We start from the raw sequence: 21,476 nt of genomic DNA on the forward strand, positions 1-21,476 counted from the left end.
AATCTAATCATGCATGGTATATTTTTTTTTAGGTAATTGTTGACAAAAGCTAGTGTGGTGAGTTCTCGTAAGTTCTTGATTTGTTATGTCTGTTTCGTAGAAAACTTTTAATTTCTTTTACCATTAACGGTTATCTACTTAGCTCATTAATTACCTTTAATTTTTTTTCTTAATCATTTATGGCTATAAACCTTGCACATAGTCTATCAAAATGCATAATGTATTTGAAAGGATCTAAATTTAGCATTTCTTTACCATATAGAAAGATAAAAAGACTGTTGGAACGGATGAGGTAGTCTCATAGTAGATTTTTGGGTGCTATGATGCGCCGAGTAGCGTAAAAGATAATAAATATGTTGGATAATAATTATTAAAACATACAAATAAAACTGTTAACTTCAGAATCCAACATTTGCTAAGATAATATCTGCATTTTATTACAAGGTCCTAACCTTGCAATTGAAGTCAATCAGAAATTAACGGATACCAGCAAAGTATGCTAAAGGACCAACAATAGCACCGTTGGTGTAAGTTGCAGGTTCGGAATGACTGTAATCATTGCGATCATCTGTGAATCCATCATTTTGGTTTGGACCTCCAACTATGGCTCCAACCAATATGTTGGGATTAGGATTCATTGAATAATAAAATGGTTGGAAACCTTCGTCACAGCCTATGGTTTGTGGATAAGTTGCTATTGAAGGCAAGGAAGATCCTCTGTGGTGAATTTTCTTGGGAAAGTTGGGACCATAACCTACCATGTAGGACAGTCTTAATGGGTTTTCTCCTAATATGTAGTCTACCTGAAATTTTACAAATAAATTTTGTTAACAAATGAATATGCAGAAGAGAAGAGAATATTGAATGTACAAATGTTGAAATAACGAGAGTTACCTGTCTTTTTGCAATGCTCCTTAAGGTATTTGGAGTGACAAGGACATTGCCACAGTTAAATGTCTGCTTTGTAGCTGACATATACTTGGAATAGGTTGTAAGTAAGAATGTTATAGATGTCACATACTGAAGGTTGTTGTCAGGAAGCTTGAACATGAGCCCCCCTGCACATAAATAGAAGTAATGCATAAAATAGTGTCCTTCTTAATACTTTCGGAGCCCTTCAAAGTATATTTGACTGAATATGAAAAAAATTGTCATATTTAACAGTTCCATGCCATCATTCCCCGTTCTTGGAATTATTTGTAAAATATCCCTTAATAAGAATACTTCAAAGTTCAAAGGTAGAACAAAAGTACATGAGAATCCAGAATTGTACTTTTGAACGTGTGATTCACTAAGTTTTAGGTAGATTTTGGATATTAATAATCATGAGGTATATATCTTTGAAATTCAAATTCATGATGTTCCCTTTACCTGGTGTATATTGTGTACTTGAAGAGCCAGAGTTGGGCACTATCTTGCAAATGAAATTCTCAGCTTCTTGCTTGAATTGATCAAAGTTGTTGTCACTGTTTAGCAATGCTCTCTGCAGTAACAATTAAAAGGAATAATAGAAACCCAGTGAGTTAAAACAAACTTCAGGCTTAATCTTCACATTTTTTCATTGCTGGCACATGAACAACTTACCCTTGAGAGAAGAACATATGCACCAGCAAATTTGTTGTCCCAGCTGAAGACATCTGGTTGATCATTAGATCCCATGGACTTGACCAAATTATAGTAGGAAACAGCATTTGTTGCTCTGAAAAGCCATGCAGCTCCCCACAATAGCTCATCCTGAAAATACATAAAGCATATTAAAATAACACATTAATAGTAGCACAAAAAAGTTGGTAAACAGTAGCAACAAACAACAAAATGGCTTTACCTTAAAACCAGAATATGAGCAGTAAAATGGGCAAACTGCAGATCCTAATGAATCACTGTAAGAACCTTGATACTGCAAAGCAAATTCATAAACTTCTCGGGCACTTCACCAACAAACTAGAGTATGTTGGGTCAACATGTCTAAAAACAATAGATGCAGAAGCAAGAGCAGCAGCAGTTTCAGCAGCAACATCTGAACCAGGGTTATTTGGAGATACCGAATACACAGTTCTGCCAGTGTCCATGTCCTCTGGCCTTTGCCAACATTTGTGGTCCACATTTGGGTCTCCAACTCCAACATAAAGCTTACCAGGAGTGGATGTAGCACACTTTAGGAGGTAATCTGTGGCCCAACGAATTGCAGCTCTTGCTTCTTTGATTTGGGGTCCCATTCTCTTGCCATATTCAATTGTGCTCCATGATAACATTGTTGTGGTGTATGCCATTGGAAAATTGAATTTCACATTGTCTCCTGCATCATAGTATCCTCCACTTAAATCCACCTGCCAAACAAAAGTTTTGGATTTGTAAGCCACTCTTTTAATGTAGATTTTTTAAAATGCATTTATTGTGTTATATTATTATATATATATATATATATATGTACAATTGATGAAAATTAAGTCATACCAAAGTTTATGCATTGAAAGTTAATGATGAAGCAAATTATTAGTCATTCATTGTGATTTGGAATTAGGTAAATTGCGATATTAATCATACAAATCTCAAATAGTACAAACAATTGAGAAAATGAAAGATGAGACAATAGGATGCATCGTACAGCACAATACTGAAAGTAGGGAAGGGATGATTGTATAAGAAAGAAAACATTTCAAATACCATTACTTTAAGGTCTTTTAAATTATAAATATATGTGTGTTATTATATTGGTTGGAGAAGTTCAACCGATTTTGTATTTAAATTTCAAGTAAAAAAACTTTTATAATGTTTATATATTTTATTTATTTGATAAATAATAATTATGTGAATATAAAATTTTAATTTAATAAATAATAAACATTTGATCATTTAATTTTAATTATTTAATATGTAAAATAATAAAAATAATTTGAACCACTTTAGGGTTTAAAAAAAAGTAAAAGATGGAGACAATGACAAATATTAATACCGGAGTTATTTTTTTGGACAAATCACATATATCCCACATGGAAAATAATCTTGTTCGAGTTGAAAATATTTACATCATGGGGAGAGTAAGCGAATCAAGTATGTACCACTTGAATCAGCACCCTTTAAACAGTTATTTATACCAAAATTTACTCTATGAAATATTTGATTTAAGATTATACAAGGTGATAAAACATAACTTTTCAAGAGAGAAAAAATAGGTTAAAGACAAAAAAACTAGCATCAAATCAAAGAAATGATATGCTTCCTCAGTTTTTTTATTTTGTTCACATGAATCTCAACATCAAGCTCCCTCCCTAAAGATGACAATTATATTGTGTTTAAAGGTTCAAAAGAACAAACAAAAAAATAAATTTATAAAAAGGAAAAAAAAAAACATGAAATTTCTTACATTGGCTGAGCTACCATCAGAAAGACCTGAATTGGATCTCCATGTGATTTGTTGGTCCCGAGGAAGCCTTCCTGATCTCTGGCCTTGAAAAAATAATAAGGATTTAGCCAAAGCTTCTTTGTAGTTTGGGTTGCATTGGACATTGCCCACCAACAAGAATGTGAGCATGAACAAGAAGGAAAAGTAAGTTCCCATCCTCAAAGGTTCTCAAATTGGAGAAGCACCAAAGTGTTTTGTTTTGAAATTTTTTTATGACTTATTGGATGAAACAAATGGCTTATATAGCACTTTTGCATTCAGTAAAAGGAAAATCAATCACATTGCTTAAATTAAGCCATTTCTTGATTGTGATAATATTCAAATGTCCTTGCATGAAAATTAATAATTGCAATATATTCAAAAAAAAATATCACATATAAAAATAAATGAGTCATAACTCATACGATTATAATAAAAGAAATAATAAGAAAAAAAAATACTATATTAAGATTTCTCTAATGATGTTGAATGAATTTTGCACAAACTCTGCACCAAAATTACATGAAAAATATAATATATGAGATTTGATTGGTATCTAAACATAATAAATTGTGTTAAGCTCATGCTAACACATGTTGCCTCCAATTTTGTCCCTGGTTTCTATGATTTGGTAATTAATTATGACGAGATATTTTTCACAGAAAATTGAATAAAAACTTTTATATTTAAAAATCTTTTGGAGTTTAATTATTATTTTCTTTTTTGTGTTAATTTCTTCCTTTTTCATAGGTCAAACAAGGAAAATCAACTTTAAAATTTTGGTCGCATGATTTATTAGAGGTATAGATGCACAAAATTGTGAAACACCAATCCCCAATATCGTTTAACATTATTTAAAATAAAAATTAAAATACACACACAAAGAGACAATTATATCATTATTATCAAAATTTCAAAACACACATGACCTAATCCTCTCATTATGTTCCATGTGACACACACAAGTTTCCTCAAATGGCTAAAAATGAAACCTCAAATATCTGTTTGGGAAAATAGTTTGTATCAATTGACTTAATCCCCTAAACCAAAAGTGCAAAGTTCCCACTATTCTTCTCTTGCTTTATTGTTATTCTCCTTTGGTCAAAATTGACTTGAAAAGAAGAGGCGTGAATGACGTCATACCAAAAATGGGACTCAGATTTGCTAAGCAAACAGTGCAGAATTGTAGTTCCAAAAATAAAAGGGATTAATTAGCATAATCATATATGTGATCTCTTGCTTTTTCTTTTTCTTTTTACTTTAAATATTAGTGTAGTGGAAGAGGCTATATTGAAAAATGGATACTATTATATCACATGAAGTTATATTACAGAATTTCATAATTTCTCATCCTATAATTATGTTGATAACTAAGTCTATTTAATGCAGAATATTATCGTAATAACTAACTATATTGACAACTAATTCTATTCAATGCAGAATATTAACATACTAGCTAATTATGCTGACAACTAATTCTATTCCTAATTACGTATACATTAAATGCAAAATATTTTCAAAATAGTGTTTGTTCCTCTAATACACCCCCTCAAGCTGCAGCATGCAAATTCGAAATGCCCAACTTGGATAACACATTATGGGTGGCTTATCTAAATGACAACTATTGCGATTGAATTTTGTTGGCAAAATTAATTAAACCAAATTATAGAAAAAAAAAACATAGAAGTGTCCTTTCATTTTCATATGTAAACTAATCGGGTTTAATTATGCCAAAATAACTGCCCTTACACTGTGGGGGAGAAAGAAAATACATTATAGAAAATTTTGTTGGCAAGTTAATTAATTAAACTAAATTATAGAAAAACATGGAAGAAGTGTCCCTTCATTTTTATATGTAAACTATTAATTGCCTTTCATACATTCTAATCCTATAATCACACTGACAACTAATTCTATTCAATGTAGAATAATATGCTAATTATGCTACAACTAATTCTATTCAATGCAAAATATTAACATACTAGCTAATTATGCTGACAACTAATTATATTCCTATAATTACGTATACATTACTTGCAGAATATTTACAAAACAATATTTGTTCCTCTAATACTCCCCCTCATATTGAAGCATGCAGATTCAAAATGCCTAACTTAGATAACATTGGGCGGCTCATCTTAAATGACAATTATTAAGATTGGAATTTTGTTGGCAAAATTAATTAAATCAAATTGTAGAAAAAACATGGAATAGTATCATTGTTTTTCTACTGCGCATTTCCCATGTGTTCTTTCTTCCTATGAATTGTGAAATGTGGTGCCAATCTAATTTGTAAGGTACAAATACGAGCTTCCTGCTAGATAATTGTTAGACTTCATTGCTCGATCGGTTATGAAGTTCACTACAACAAAAAGAAAACATTAAAAACGTGTAAGTGTAAACCCATCCGTTGACACATCAACTCCATTTCCAATATTGACGATCATGGAACAGTTGATAATACTACAACAAACATTGTGTTCAAACTTTTTTTTTCAAAGGTTACAATATATTAATTTGTCTTATTTGTTGAACTATTTTATATTAATTTACAGAGTTTGCTATTCATTTAGTTCTATTTTATATTTTTTCTTACCATATCTCGTGTGAAGGCACTGTCCTACACTAGTTTGGTCCAAACCCAATTCACATTTCTTATTTGGCAAGAACTTTGATAGAGCCAGCAAGGCAAGAACTTTGATAAAGTCAGCAAAATAGTGGATCAAAGAGGTGTCAATAATATTTCGGGTCAGCCTAAACAGTGAAGGTTTATCTTTCAGGTTTGATTTTGAGATTACTCTTTCATTTGCATCTAACCTTTGATTCCTCCTGCATTAAATAAATTTAGTGTCCATTTTAGGCTCAGGTGTAAGGGTGATAAACAAGCCAGGGGCCTTTGGCTCGGCTCGTGAAGGCCTGAGCTTACATGCTTAATATTAGTTGTTGGAACTAGGCTTGGACTTGTATAAAAGCTCGTTTAGTAAAAAGGCCTCAGGTTCCGATTCAAAAGCTTGGCCTTGGAGCCTCTCAGACTGTCCTAGTATATTAATTTTTATTTTTATTTATATTTTTTATACTATTTGTGGTAGCCCTCTCTTTCCTCTCAATCCATTTCACCCCTATTTTATTAGTTAAACAGGCTTTTTGAATGATTTTGTTCTATATTATGCTGTTTGGATATACATTGAATTTATGAATATTTATGGAATTATTAGGGTTGTTGATTGTATATTTTGTTTTGATAAATTTTTGTTGTCTTATTTTTTTTTTAACAGGCCAACAGGCTAAATCAGGCTTTTATTTTTTGTAAATAAGACAGGTCACGGGCCGATAATTATATTCATAACAGGTAACAGACTTGGTAAGACCGACATATTTAAACACATGCTTAGTTTTTTAAGACCAAAGTTCGGTTCGGCTCGGCCCGTTAACACCCCCTACTCAGGTTGATATTGATTGAAAATCGAAAATTTAGTTAAAAATTGAATACATGATCTATACACAAATTTTAGAAATACTTGCATCTAAAAAAATAACCAAAAGGATTTTATTTCTTAGGCATTCAAAATCTGAATAATAATAAAAAAAAAAGATTTATAGAATTTGCATGACAATTTTGAGAATATAAGGAATCATTCATGTGTTGATTCAAATTGTGTATTTATTCTCCATTTTTTTTAGGTTATGGGGATTGGAGAATCCGGAAGAAAAGATGTTGTAAACAGAAGAGAACAACTTTGTGTAAGGCCAGATATTTCATTATCTTCAGTTGATTATAAACATTCATATTATTCTAGTACTCAAGTAAACAATTGCGTTGTGTGTGTGTGATCCAGTTTAAACAACATGCTAGCTATCATAATGTGTTTTTTGGATGAGATTCTAAAGAACTGCAGAATTTTTGAACTGAAAATTGTTTGAAAGTTTTATTTGAAAAAATTATTCTGTGTTTAAGCCTAAATATAAAAAATATATATATATATATGTTTTAATAATTTAATAAATATAAAAGGTTAAAAATACTAAAATAAAATAGTTTTGAAAGAGAAAGGTAGAATCTAATGGTTCATGGTGCACTTTTTCTGGTAATTGTTGTTGAGAAAACTAGTTCATGATTTGTTATGTCAGTATCTAAGAAAATTTAAATTTCTTTTACCGTTAATGGTTATTTTAGCTTGCGCATTACCTTATTGATTATTTTATTTTTTAAAGATTAACTGTTTTCAACCTTGAACTTTGTCTCTTAAATTGCATCCTGTATTTTAGAGGATCTACATTTAGCATTTCTGATATTACCAAGGAAAAGATAACGAAATAGAAAAATAGTCTAGGGATGGATGAGGGTGTCTCATAGTAGAACTTTGGTTGCTATGATGGACACAGCAAATATGTTGGATAATAACTATTAAAAGTTACACTTTTGTATCAAAAGACTAGAAATGAACACTGCTAATTTCACAGTCCACCATCTGTTTTTTTGGGTTGGTAGACATCCCTTTATGGGGTAGTGATAAGAGAATATCTACACTTGATGACAAGGTCCTAATTAACCTTACAATTGAAGTAAAGCTAACATTAATGGATAGCAGCAAAGTATGCTAAAGGTCCAACAATAGCACCATTGATGTAAGTAGCAGGTTCAGAATGACTATAATCACTGCGGTCATCTGGGAATCCATCATTCTGATTTGGACCTCCAACTATGGCTCCAACCAATATGTTAGGATTAGGATTCATTGAATAATAAAATGGTTGGAAACCACCATCACAGCCTATGGTTTGTGGATGAGATACTACTGAAGGCAAGGAAGATCCTCTGTGGTGAATTCTCTTGGGAAAGTTTGGACCATAACCTACCATGTAAGACAGTCTTAATGGGTTTTCTCCTAATATGTAGTCTACCTGAAATTTTACAAATAAATTTTGTTAACAAAGGAATATGCAGAAGAGAAGAGAATATTGAATGTACAAATGTTGAAATAATGAGACTTACCTGTCTTTTTGCAATGCTCCTTAAGGTATTTGGAGTGACAAGGACATTGCCACAGTTAAATGTCTTCTTTGTAGCTGACATATACTTGGAATAGGTTGTAAGTAAGAATGTTATAGATGTCACATACTGAAGGTTGCTGGCAGGAAGCTTGAACATGAGCCCCCCTGCACATAAATTGATTGAAGATGAAATTTTTTGTCATATTTATCATGTCCATGGCATCATTCCTCATTCTTGGAATTATTTGTAATACTATATTATATTCCTTAATCAGATTACTTCACAGTTCAAATGTAGGACAAAAGTACTTGGGAATTGCACTTTTGAAGGTATGATTTACTAAGATTTGGTTAGATGTTGGAGTTTTATTGAATATTAATAAGCATGAGGCATGACTTTGTTTGAGTAACATTGTTTTTGGAAACTCAAATTAATGATGTTGCCTTTACCTTGTGTATATTGTGTACTTGAATAGGGAGAGTTGGGCAAGATCTTGCACATGAAATTCTCAGCTTCTTGTTTGTATTGATCAAAGTTCTTATCACCATTCAGCAATGCTCTCTGCCAATTAAAAAGGATAATGGAAACCCAATGAATCAAACAAACAAAATTGACTCTTCCAATTTTTAAATGCTAGCATATGAGCAATTTACCCTTGAGAGAAGGACATGTGCACCAGCATACTTGTTGTCCCAGCTGAAGATATCTGGTTGATCATCAGCTCCTAAGGACTTGACCAAATTATAGTAGGAAACAGCATTTGTTGCTCTGAAAAGCCATGCAGCTCCCCACAATAGCTCATCCTGAAAATATATAAAGCATATCAAAATAGGGAAAAAAGGTTCCATGTCATTTTAATTTTTAATACTGTGTACTACGGTCTACGGATAGTACATAATTATAATATGAAAAGTTACTTTTTTTTTTTCTTTCTTCAGTCACTTCAGCTGACGTGGAGAGAGAAAAAAAAAACTTTTCATATTATAACTATATACTATCTGTAATATACAGTGTTAAAAATTAAAATTACATAACTTATGTCCTTTAAAAGAACACACACTTGACCCATCAAAATAACACATTAATAGTAGCACAAAAAAGTTGGTAAACCGTAGCAACTAACTAGAAATTGACTTTACCTTAAAACCAGAATATGAGCAGTAAAATGGGCAAACTGCAGACCCTAGTGAATCACTGTAAGAACCTTGATACTGCAAAGCAAATTGATAAACCTGTTGAGCAGTCTTCAACAACAACTTAGAGTATGTTGGGTCAACCTTTCTAAAAACAATAGAAGCTGCAGCAAGTGCAGCAGCAGTTTCACCAGCCACATCAGAACCAGGTTTATTGGGAGAGACCCAATACACAGTTCTTACAGTGTCCATATCTTCTGGCCTTTCCCAACATTTGTGGTCCACATTTGGGTCTCCAATCCCAACATAAAGCTTACCAGGTGTGGATTTCGCACACTTTAAAAGGTAATCTGTGGCCCAACGAATTGCAGCTCTTGCTTCTTTGATTTGAGGTCCCATTCTCTTGCTATATTCAATTGTGCTCCATGATAGCATTGTTGTGGTGTAGGCCATTGGAAAATTGAATTTCACATTGTCTCCTGCATCATAGTATCCTCCACTTAAATCCACCTACAAGACAAAGTTTGGATTTGTACTTGTAAGTCACTTCCTTCTTCATTTCCATGTAATGTTAGTTACAATTTTTAATAAAGATTTTATATCATGTAATTTATTATTGTCTTTAACTTTAATCACTATATTTGTGATAAGCATGGTTGGTGCAATAGAATGATAACCTATGTAAGAAAATTACCAAGTCAATGCAAAAAGACTTTACCATTACATAATGATGAAAATTAAATCATACCAAATTTATACATGGAAAGTTATTCTTTCTGATTTGAAACTAGGCAAATTGCGATATTCATCATACAAATTTCAATAATACAAACAATTGAGATAAGATGATTATTATTATTTTGCTTAGAAGTACATCTACAATTTAATTAATTGAAATTGATTTTCTCCAATGCATTATTGTTTATAACTTTTTTGGTTACACTATTACTAGAATAATTAGGGAAGGATTGGAATCTTACAAAACTGAAATATAGTGAAATTGAAAATTGAGACAATATCATGCATCGTGCAGCGCAATACATGAATTAGGGAAGATGAATGATTGGATGATGTTTCCAATTGATTGACAAAAGAAAGAGGCAATTTACTTCAATTTTTTATTTGACTTTTGTCTTTATTTGGTATACAAAAAGGAATCTTTGGGCATTGTACAAAATAGAATTGTTTCAAAGCATTTTCGGAATCTAACCAAAAAGAAAAAAAAATGAAAGAAAACATTTCAAAAGAGCATTAAAATATTTTAGGGATTAAGGTGTTGTATTTTATTTTTTTACTGATTCTTTTAAAAATTATTAATATATGTATGTTATTATGTTAGTCGAAGTAGTTCAACAGATTTTATATTCAGTTTTTGTTACTAGAAAAGGGTGTCTATATATATTCTTGTTTATATATTAAACTAATTTAATATTGATAAACAATTTTAATTTAATAAATGATAATTTTTTCATAATTTTAATTTAAGAATTTTATATATAAAATAGTTAAAAAAAATCTAAACCACTTCAAAGCTTATGAAAAAAAGGGATGAATAACTAAATGGTGGTAGCTTAGTTGGTAGTAAGGGAGTTAGGTAAATGGAAAGGAAAGGATATCGGTTCGATTCTCACATGTCACATTTGAGAGGGGTTTAAACATCTTCATCCTTGACCCGCCCCGTACTCTGAGTTAATCACATAGCCGGCTTAAAAGAATAAAAAATAATGAGTTAACTCAAAAAAAAGAAAAAGGGTATGGATAGCAGTTGACTTATTATGTTTTAGTAGTCATTTTCCATGTTTAAGTCACTGCAGTCCTGCGAAAAAGCCAATTCATGCTAACCAAAATTTAATCAAAGAAAATATTTGATTTTAAAACATACAATGACAGTGATGAAACAAAGACTCAAAAACTTCTCAGGAAAAAAACAAAGACTCAAGAAACTAGCATCAAAGCAAAGGAAAAGAGTTACCGTTCAACAAGGAGAAACCCTTTATTGAAAGGCAAATTAGAAATGTACTACTGAGTAATAACAAATTAAAATATATAAGATGGTATGCTCCCTCATTGTCTTTTTTTTTGCTAGATTTTCATCTCTTATTCTATTGTACCAAAAAAAGAGATTCTCCCAACAATAATATTTTTCATGCACATGAATTTTGGGATCTAATTCCATTTACTTTGAACTAATAAATGTTAGTAAAAATGTTAATTGTAGTGCTTAAAGGATCAAACAGATCATAACAAAAAAAGTAAATTCATAACAAAAAGGAAAAGTTTATTACATTGGCTAGACGACCATCAAAAAGGCCAGAATTGGATCTCCATGTGATTTGCTGGTTGGGAGGGAGCCTTCCTGATCTCTGGCCTTGAAAAAACAATAAGGATTTAGTCAAAGCTTCTCTGTAGTTTGGGTTGCATTGGACATTACCAACCAACAAAAATGTGAACAAGAATAAGGAGGACAAGGAAGTTCCCATTCTCACTGATTGTGTTACCTTAGCAAAGCACTAAAGTGGGTTTGCTTTGGAATTTGTTTATGACTTATTGGATGTAGCAAATGAGTTATATGCTACCCCTTTTATACTAAGCAAAGGAGAATCAATCACGTGGCGTGAATCAAGGCTTTTTAAACAAACAAAAAATAAACCCACTATACTGTTTTATACACTTCCTTAACCATTCATTTAGGACTTTGCTAATATTAAAATGTCCTTAAATAGAAAATAGATTGAAAAAAATTATTACATTTACTACAAATAAAAGAAAGTTTAAAACTGTCTTCTAACAACTCTCTCTGTTGTCACCAATTTTGTCTATAGTTTTTGTGGTTTGGTAATCAGTTTTCAATGACCAAATTTTCACATAAAATTGAATAAACATTTTGTAAATTTAAAAATGGGTGATCCGTTTACAAACTTTTTTTACAAATTACACTAAGTATAATGTATGACCGGTAAGACATAATGTAGTTTGTAAGAGTTTATAAACAAAAAATTTGTAAATATAACTTTTCTCTTTAAAAATATATCCTGAACTAATTATTATTTCTTTTGGGTGTTATTTTCTTCCTTTTGGATACCCGAAACAATGAAAATCAGCTATTAATTTTTGCTCCCATGATTTATTAGTGGTTGTTTAGATGCACAAAATAATTAAATATCACTCCCAATGCCATTTAGCAATCTTTAACATAAAAAAAAAATACATAAAGATGGATAAACAATTATATCACATCTTTAACATGATAAGACCACATGACACTGTAGGACCATTACTACCAAAGTTTCAAAACACACATGACCTAATACTCTCATTATGTTCCTTATGTGATTAACTTATGCTCCATCATCACATACACATGTGTCCTCAAATTGCTAAAATTTGAACCCTAAAAACCTGTTTAGGGAAACTGTTTTGTAAAGATTGACTCAATCCCTTAAAACCAAAAGTGCAAAATTCCCAGTATTTCTGGTTGGTTTAATATTGTTATTCACTTTTTGTCAAAGTTGACATGAAAAGAAGGGGCGTAATTGGCGCCATTTTGAGAGTTATTACCAAAATAAAATGGGCCTCGAATTGCGCTAAGCTAACTGCGCCGAATTGTGATTCCAAAATAAAAGGGATTAATCAACCTTATTACGTATATGATCTATTACTTTTTCTTCGTTTTTGCTTTCAAATGTTGTGCTTTTCTTGGGATTTCCCAAATTCTAAGTTCTTTCTTCCTATGCTTTAGGACCAAGACTTTGAATCTCCTCTTTGCACCATTTAAAACTGTTTAGTTTATTTATTTATTTATCTTTTAAAGGGTTAAGTTACTCTCATGCAGCATAAGATAGAAAAATTTTCCTACTGACCCTTCGATATCCGTGCTTGCTTTTTCCTTTTTTCTTTTTTCTTTTAAATCAATGGGGTCCACATATATTGAGTCTATGACATAAGATACCTATCACCTACAACATAAGAATAATAATTCCCTTTTTTTAAAAAACTCAGTTAATAAAGTTGTAGGACATTCAATAAAAGCATGAGAATTCAAAATCTCAAAATGTACTATGTGACCCATAACCTCAATATTATTTAGCAATGTTATTAAAATTGACCCGGCCATTGACTCGATCGAGGTACTGAGTTATTGGGTCACTGGTTCAACTACATGACTCGGTAATTATATGTAATTTTATAATTTATATTAAACAATTATAAATATACTCAAATATCTAAAAATATGATAAAAATTCCAAATATTTTAATATAAAAATAATAAATCACATATTATTATCCAATAAATGATCAAAATATAATAATTGTGATACAGGGCTCCGGGTTCAATAAACGACATCCTTAACTATAAATTAAATCAAAAAAATTTGCATAATGCATAATTGAGATAATATTAGTGTTGTAAGTACATAACTTATGTAAGTCAATAAGCAAAAAAATATTTAAACATATCCTTATGATTTTTTTTATTTTAAAATTTTGGATTTTTTTTTTACTTTTTGGGACCGGGCCGGGTCATCGGTTTTCATTAAAATCGGCCGGGTCGCACCAGTTCTAATGCATGGTATGTCCGTTGCTTCAACCGAATCGATTATATGACCGAATTATTGGTTCCCGGGTTGACTCGGCCTCGGTCCAGTTTTATTAACATTGTTATTTAGTACTCGAGGAAATTGATGTAGTTTTCAAAGTTAGATGTGTCAAAAACTAAGGAAATAAAAAATGTTTTTAATTTATGGAAGACTCAAAATTAAAGAGAATTGTATACACATTTGGGAATTGGGAAAATAATAATAATAATAAAGATGATGAAGGCTAAAGTAGAGCATCTACCAATTGAAGTTTCTAAGAACAAATGAAAAACAATAAAGAAAGAAAAGAATGCTAACGTGTGTAATTTGTTCATTCACACGACATTTTTGTGTATTGGTGCATGAATAATGAAGAAAATGATATCTCTGGTACTAACAAAAAATCAAGTTAAGACTGTTTCTGACAGATGAATATTCGAGATCCATATATACCATGCGTCTGGGCAAAGGGTCATGCACGCGGGACGCATAAAGAAAGGCTTTCTAGATTGCTTTCTTGAGTTTTCTACGTTAACGATTATTCTCTTGAACTTGGCATGAGTCATGACCAAAAATAAGTACAAGGTAGTAATAATGTTGTAAAAAATTAAGATTTATTAAAAAAAAAAAAACTACATACTTACATATTTATTTAATGATACACGAAATCAAGGTACTTAAGAAGTAATTCCTTATGTTTTGATCCTTAATTTAGGAACTGAGGATATTTTATCATTTCATCCATTGACATTGGGAGATATGTTGTGATCTCTATCTCTTGACTGCCATATCAAGGTACTTCAATTGTGGTAAGCCCGAACACAAAATTCAGTACAAAACAAGTTTTTCAATGTATCTTAAGATATTAATTTAGACATTAAATAATGCTTATTTAATATTATAAAGGATTAATTTTATGTTGAAAATATTAAAGGACCAACCATGGGAGTTAATTCATTTTGTCAACATTCTGCTCAAGAGAAGCGCATCAATTTAGTTTAAATCCAAGAAATAGAATCATAGTATGAATTCCAGTTAAGTTGGTGGTTTGTTCAAGCCTTGAAATGAAAAATAAAAATAACAAAAATACTCCATTCACCCTAAATTTTTCTTTCCAAATAAAAACTTAATTGAAAAAAAAAAAAAAAGGATGACCAGTGGTGACTTCTCTTCCCTTTATATGATCATTATGACTTATATTGAATGCGACTTGTCTTTATCCCAGATACAACATGGCCTTATCTCAAGTCTAAGACACTCTTATCAACCGTCTTAGATGCAATATAGCCCCAACTGTCCCAATTGCATAGTTTGGTCCCATCTTCATCACATATTTGCAAATTTTTTCTATTAGTTAAGCTCTGAAATGTTTTTGAGTCTTGACGAACCTGTTTATTTCTTCAGTCAAGCTTTGAAATGTTGCTTTTGATGACTTAAAGAATAAGTTATAGTTTATACTATGTGTAAATTGTTAGGAAATTTTTAGTTTATACTACGGTCAAGAACATCATAGTAAGATTGTTGGGTAAAAGAATTATCCAATTAATACTGATTGGATAAATATTAATGCAATCAAACGCACACTTGATCAGTGTCTTGCACCATTTCCGTGCGCTACTCCATGCCACGCAAGTCTCGCACATCTTAGGTATGAGATTGGCATGCCACATAAGCGAGAGAAACTTGAGTACATCCATAGCATCTCACTGGGTACTCATTTTTTCCAATTTTGGAAATATTCTTTCCATTATACTCCTTTTCTTTATTTTCATTGCCATATAAGTCCCCAAAAACTTTTTTCTTTTGGCCAAATACACCATACATCGGATGTATTGAAGGTTTTTCCCACATAAGCAGTCCTGCACCTGACAAGTACAAAATTAGTGTCTTATGAAAAACCGACACTTCAAAAATCCTGATTTGTCGTATTCGACACTTTTCGACACTCTCGGACACTTCGACACTCCCCGACACTCCAACACGCGTTATAGAAATTTAAAAAAAGGTTCAAAGGTTGTGTTGCATTGAGTTTTTAGTTCCAACAATTAGATTCGTTAGATTACGATTATTATTTTATTGAGTTTAATATAAATATTTGAGATATCTTATTTTTTTTGCAAAAATTATGAATATTATAAGTTTAGATTCATTTTTTTGTTAAATTATTAAATATTAAATATAATATACACTACATAAATTAAAAATATTATTTAATATCAAAACGTGTCCTAATGTGTCAAAATTTAACATTTTTTAGAATTAACGTGTCGGAGTATCGTGTCGTGTCGTGTCACGTGTCCCGTGTCGTATCGTGTCACGTGTCCCGTGTCGATATCGGTGTCGGTGCTACATAGCTAATGCCGCATGCATTTAATGTTGTTTCTCTCTCCTATACACGGCCAAACACCCCCTCCCCCTCATTTTCTCTTCATCCAATATCTCTCTCCAATCCCTCTCTCTAGCTTTTAATTTTTCTAAAAAAAAAATTCTCTAACCTCTCTCCACACATTTGTGGAAATCACTTTTACATGTAAGTGTGTAATGTATTTATTTATTTTGTGAATTAATTTATGGGATTTACATTTGTCATTTAACATGACACAACAAATTTTCCTACACACACAACATTTTGTGGCCCACACTTTTTGAAGAAAAAAGAAAAAAAGAAAATTACGGCATGCAAAACGAATCTCTATAACATTACACAATCACTTTTTCTACAACATAATTCTTATAAAACCCTTAATTTATATGTCATTTATAAAACATTAGGATATAAGCCTATTTTATGTATAGTTTGTTAGATTTTAATTTATGTAATTATTTTAATATTTTTATTATGCTATATGTTTAATATTTGGAAAAGACATTTCTGCTTTTGTTGTAAAAACAAATTTTCTGCTACACTCACATAAAAGTGAATGAGCCTTATTTTGAAAAGAAGAGATAGAAGAAGTTAGTGGGATCCATTCACTTTTATGTGAGTGTGATTGAAAAAAACTTTCTTCAACAAAAATAGAAATGTTAAACCCCTAGTATTTAGAATTATATATTGGATATTTAGGTATTAAAACATTAGGATATCAACCAATTTAATGTTATATTTAGTTTTTGTAAAATTTAAATAATGTAATTTTTTTTTTAATTTTAAAATTTTAAATTATAATTTGGTAAGTAAGTAATGTACTGAACGTTGGTATTTAAAAAATAGTAATTATGATATTTTGTAAATCTTTATTAGTTAAATGGCTCGTGAGCGCGCCCATATTGACCCCGGTCCTAAAGAGTGAGGTGGGGGGTACTTGATCTTGATGTGCAGCAAACACACATTTCGCAGGCTGTTGGGAATGACAAACGTTCTAGGATTTCGTAAGTGAGGTGAGCCTCAGAGGATCTTCGGGGGATGTGCAAGACCCAGATCATATTCCCTTGGACTTGCAGGGGCATATGATGCATGCAGGTTTTTGGCACGTTGCTCGTATGAGAAGACTATCGGTATGTGTTACTTTTTCTTTAATTCTAGTCATTTATTTTTACATGATACAGATAACATCATACCCTTATTTATTATCTTTTATTCAAATTGACCATGCACTTAGTGAATTGGTAGAAAGGTGGAGGCCAGAGACTCACACCTTCCATATGTCCGTTGGAGAGTGCACTATCATGCTACAAGATGTAGCGACTATTCTGGGTTTTCCCACTAACGACAGGTAGTTTTCCGAGGGGGGCACAAGTTGGCGTAATGTAATACACCATTACATGGGAGTGACACCACTCGCCGCACATATGAAGGGTATAATGACCCTAAATTGTAAATCTTAATAGAGATTTAATTTAAAGATTTAAATGCCATAATTAGATTCAGTGAGTGATTTTGAGTATTTTGACTGTAATCATGACTAGGTTATGAACAGTGCGTTCTGCCGGAGAATTTGCAGTCTTGTGAATTAACCGGTAGAGCTAAAATGAGCAAAATGATTTTGGAGACATAATTTGACAATTCTGACTCTATATATGAGTTCAGAACGAAAAATTGTATAGACTGGCGCTTTCCGTGAAAATCTCGTGAATAGTGTTTTTTGCCGGGTATTTTGTACCGCTGTTTAAGCAACCGGTAGAGTCCAAAAACAAATAATTGATGAAATAAGAATAAGAAAGTCCAATATATGCCAAGCAAGTCAAAATAGGCCCAAGAAAATTACAAGTTTATAAGTCTTAAGTTCAGAGGTAAACGAAGTACAGTTAGTGGTTCACAGTGCATTTCGTCAAAAACGGTGCAGAAACTATACTGTAAATTAAGAATATTGTTCCTTAGGAAATAAAAATTTATGTAAATGAGTTTAGAAAAATAACAATATGTTTGTAGCTTTAAGTTAGTCTCGGGTCAAAGTAAGTGAAAATACGCGAAAGAAAAATATCCGGTTAAAAGCCACATGTGCTTATAAAACATAAGTGACTTAAGTGATCACTATTCACTCAAAGAAAAACACTCTCTTCTCTCTCCTTGGGGCCGAGCTGCAGCAATGGAAAGGGGGCTAGGGTTTTGGTTCTTGTTTCTTTGATTTCTCCTCCAATATACAACCAAATCTTCCACCTATTATACCAACCTCATAGGAAATCATCCAAGGAAGCTATTCCACCCCTCCATTTGAGCTGATTTCGTTTGTGGAGGGAGATATTTGTCATCTCATTTTCGTGCACTATTCATCCAAGGTGAAAAAAGGGGAGTTTTTGGTGGAGACTTGTTTGGAGGTTATCTCCTTGACCTTGTATAAGCTTTTGGAGGTAATAAACCTCTATTTCTATGATTGTATTTTGATGAGTAGGCTATTAAATTTAGGAGTATGTTTTGGTAGGAAAATATAGTATTTTAAAATTTGAAATTATGATGAACCTTTGATGTCTTGGATATAGTAATGTAAGTTAAGCATTTTATTGTGTTAAAAATAAATTAAAATATAAAATATAAAATCCTATGGCACCTCCCTCTTGCCTCGGCCTTGTAGGTTTATAGGGATCATTGGACAAAACTTTATATGATGCATCATGAGGGTTTAAGGTGTAGGAATTAAGTGGAAAAAATTCGATAAATTGGTGAGAAGGCCAAAGTGAGGAGAATTATATAAAAATGCCCTTATGTTCGGCCTTGTGGGGCTTTAGAGGGGCTTTATGTTCCAAAATTTTATTGAAACCTTTTTTAATACATATATGTATGTTTAAGTTGCTAACTAAGTGAAGAAAGAATAAGTAAAAAGAAAAGAACCCTTTTGCCTATTGTCCTTGTAGAATTCGACCTATAGGGTGGCTTGGGGATATATTTGTTGCACTTTATTTTAATAAAATGTGTTGTAATTCGTTGTATAAATTTGATGACTTAAGAAGTGAAATGGCTTGAAAAAGGGTTGAAAAATACCTTGAGTCCCTTAAGGGTAGGTTCACGGCCTCTTAAAGAAAATGGCATGAATGATGTTAAAAATTCTCAAGTGAACACTTGATTAAAATTAAAGAATGCTAACGAGTATAAGGTGGTCTAGACTTGTGTATTGGCATAGCATTGACAAAAATATAAAGAAAGGAAGATAAGCGATAAAATGTATGCCTTATGGAAAATCTAGGCATGATAGCATTTTATTGATTTGTATTTGTGGATTCTTGCTTTAGGTGTACCTAGGGACTAAAAAGGATCGGAATCTCTTGAAGACATATAAGTAACTTGTGCAACAAGTAAGCGTATTGGTAAAGCTTCAAGAGGTAAGCTCTATGTTTAAGGAGTCTTTTCCTACTTGAGTGCTCCACCATGGTTAGTGAACTGTGGTTGGATTGTATGACTGTTTTTTATGCTTTGTATAGATGCATTCATATAGAGTTATTTGATGATATGATATGTTTTGCTCTGATATGACTTCGATAATATGATTTCTGTAATAATCTCTGGCCATTGATTGTATAGTACCCTGATGTCCGCTTTGGGGTCCTCCCTCGGGACTAATGGTGTATGCCTCTGATATGTCTAGTTTCGCTTTGGGGTCCTCCCTCGGGAACACGTGCGTTGATTTCCGCTTGGGGTCCTCCCTTGGGAATGACGGCGCACGCCTCTGTTATGACATGAATATATGCTTTGTTCTGTTATAATATCTGTTATATGTGCATTGTATACTCTGTATCTAACTTTTATGCATGAGTGAGCCAGGGGTATGGAGAATTCTCTATAAACCTGGAGCTTATTGAGATTTTTAATTTGACCCCTCGTTGGGGCCATATTTTCAGGTGCCCAGATTCCCGGTGAGACCTCTCTAGTCAAGGACGCGACCCGTGACTGAGGATTTTGGACGTATTGGATTTGGAGTAGCTGTAGGCTACTTCTATTTTGGAGTATAGTGCTTTCACTTAGTATTTCAGTATTTTGTGTTAGATCCGCTTTATAGAGGACACTCTGCCCGATTTTCGTTTACGCCGAGTAAGAATTAAAGTAGAAAAAGGAAAAGTTAGCTCGTATTTTCGTAAGTTAAGTCTTCCGCTGTTTTTGTTTATATCATATGCATGTTAATTGAACCGACTCGAGACGGGGATGTTACAAAGGGCAAAAACTTGAAGATGAGCTGGTTAGACCGTCATTGGGGCCATTGGGACAAGCACACAGCTACTCATGCAGGTCAGATTATTTATAACATGCATATCTAATTTGCTTATTCAGTGGATTTTTTCCCTGCGATAAGTCTAGCTCAATGGTCCCGTGTACTCGCAACACTATTTCGCGAGTTATGTCAGACCATGTCACATGCAGCACACGACATTGGCGGATGTATGTTGTTATTATAGATGTGGGCATGGACCAAACTTCTTGCCATATCATCTCCCATTCCGCTGCCCAGTCAGGCAGGTGATCACTACAGACAACAATATGAAAATATTAAATTTGTCTATGGTAATTTAAATGCTTTTAGGGTTTAAGTTTTGATTTGAGTATAATTACATGCTTCATATTTGTGTTAAATAATGCAGGTTCAATAATATGGAATTACACTTCTGTTGACATCATCTGAAGGATTATCGGATAGAGCTTGACCAGATGGGTCGAAATGATATAAATATAATAAATTTAGAATCTTTATATTCTAAACTGTATCTATGAAATTTGAATTGGGCATGGTGCTAAAGTATAACCATTTTTTTCTTACAACAGGTTGTGTGGCATCCATATGTGTTAGCTGGCTATGATTTTCTCGGTGCAGATGAGAACACACAGACTTTGTGGAGGGCGGTGACACAAAATTAGCAATCACATCAAGTGGCACACGTACTATTTAACTCAATGCACGAGTTTGAGTGTATTGCCCAGAGGTGGCAAAGTGGGCGGCTTGCCCCGTCCCCCGTCATCAACCTGTCAA

At 32.3% G+C, this 21,476-nt stretch overlaps 1 protein-coding gene and 1 pseudogene across 1 annotated transcript; both read right to left on the bottom strand.

The window, feature by feature from the left end:
- Positions 1-476: 476 nt before the first annotated feature.
- Positions 477-3,559, bottom strand: LOC133284374 (endoglucanase 9-like; annotated as a pseudogene).
- Positions 3,560-7,957: 4,398 nt separating this feature from the next.
- Positions 7,958-9,976, bottom strand: LOC133284382 (endoglucanase 9-like). Its single transcript, XM_061481384.1, has 5 exons — positions 9,515-9,976; positions 9,029-9,178; positions 8,825-8,936; positions 8,376-8,539; positions 7,958-8,284 (listed from the first exon to the last, which is right to left on the bottom strand). Exons 1-5 carry the CDS (start codon positions 9,959-9,961, stop codon positions 7,958-7,960), a joined length of 1,200 nt encoding a protein of 399 aa, XP_061337368.1. The 5' UTR covers positions 9,962-9,976.
- Between the last annotated feature and the right edge of the window lie 11,500 nt (positions 9,977-21,476).

The sequence above is a fragment of the Gastrolobium bilobum genome, unplaced genomic scaffold (genome assembly GCF_033153095.1).
Source record: "Gastrolobium bilobum isolate Gb01-03AN ecotype WA unplaced genomic scaffold, APGP_CSIRO_Gbil_v1 utg19213, whole genome shotgun sequence".
Lineage (NCBI taxonomy): Eukaryota > Viridiplantae > Streptophyta > Magnoliopsida > Fabales > Fabaceae > Gastrolobium > Gastrolobium bilobum.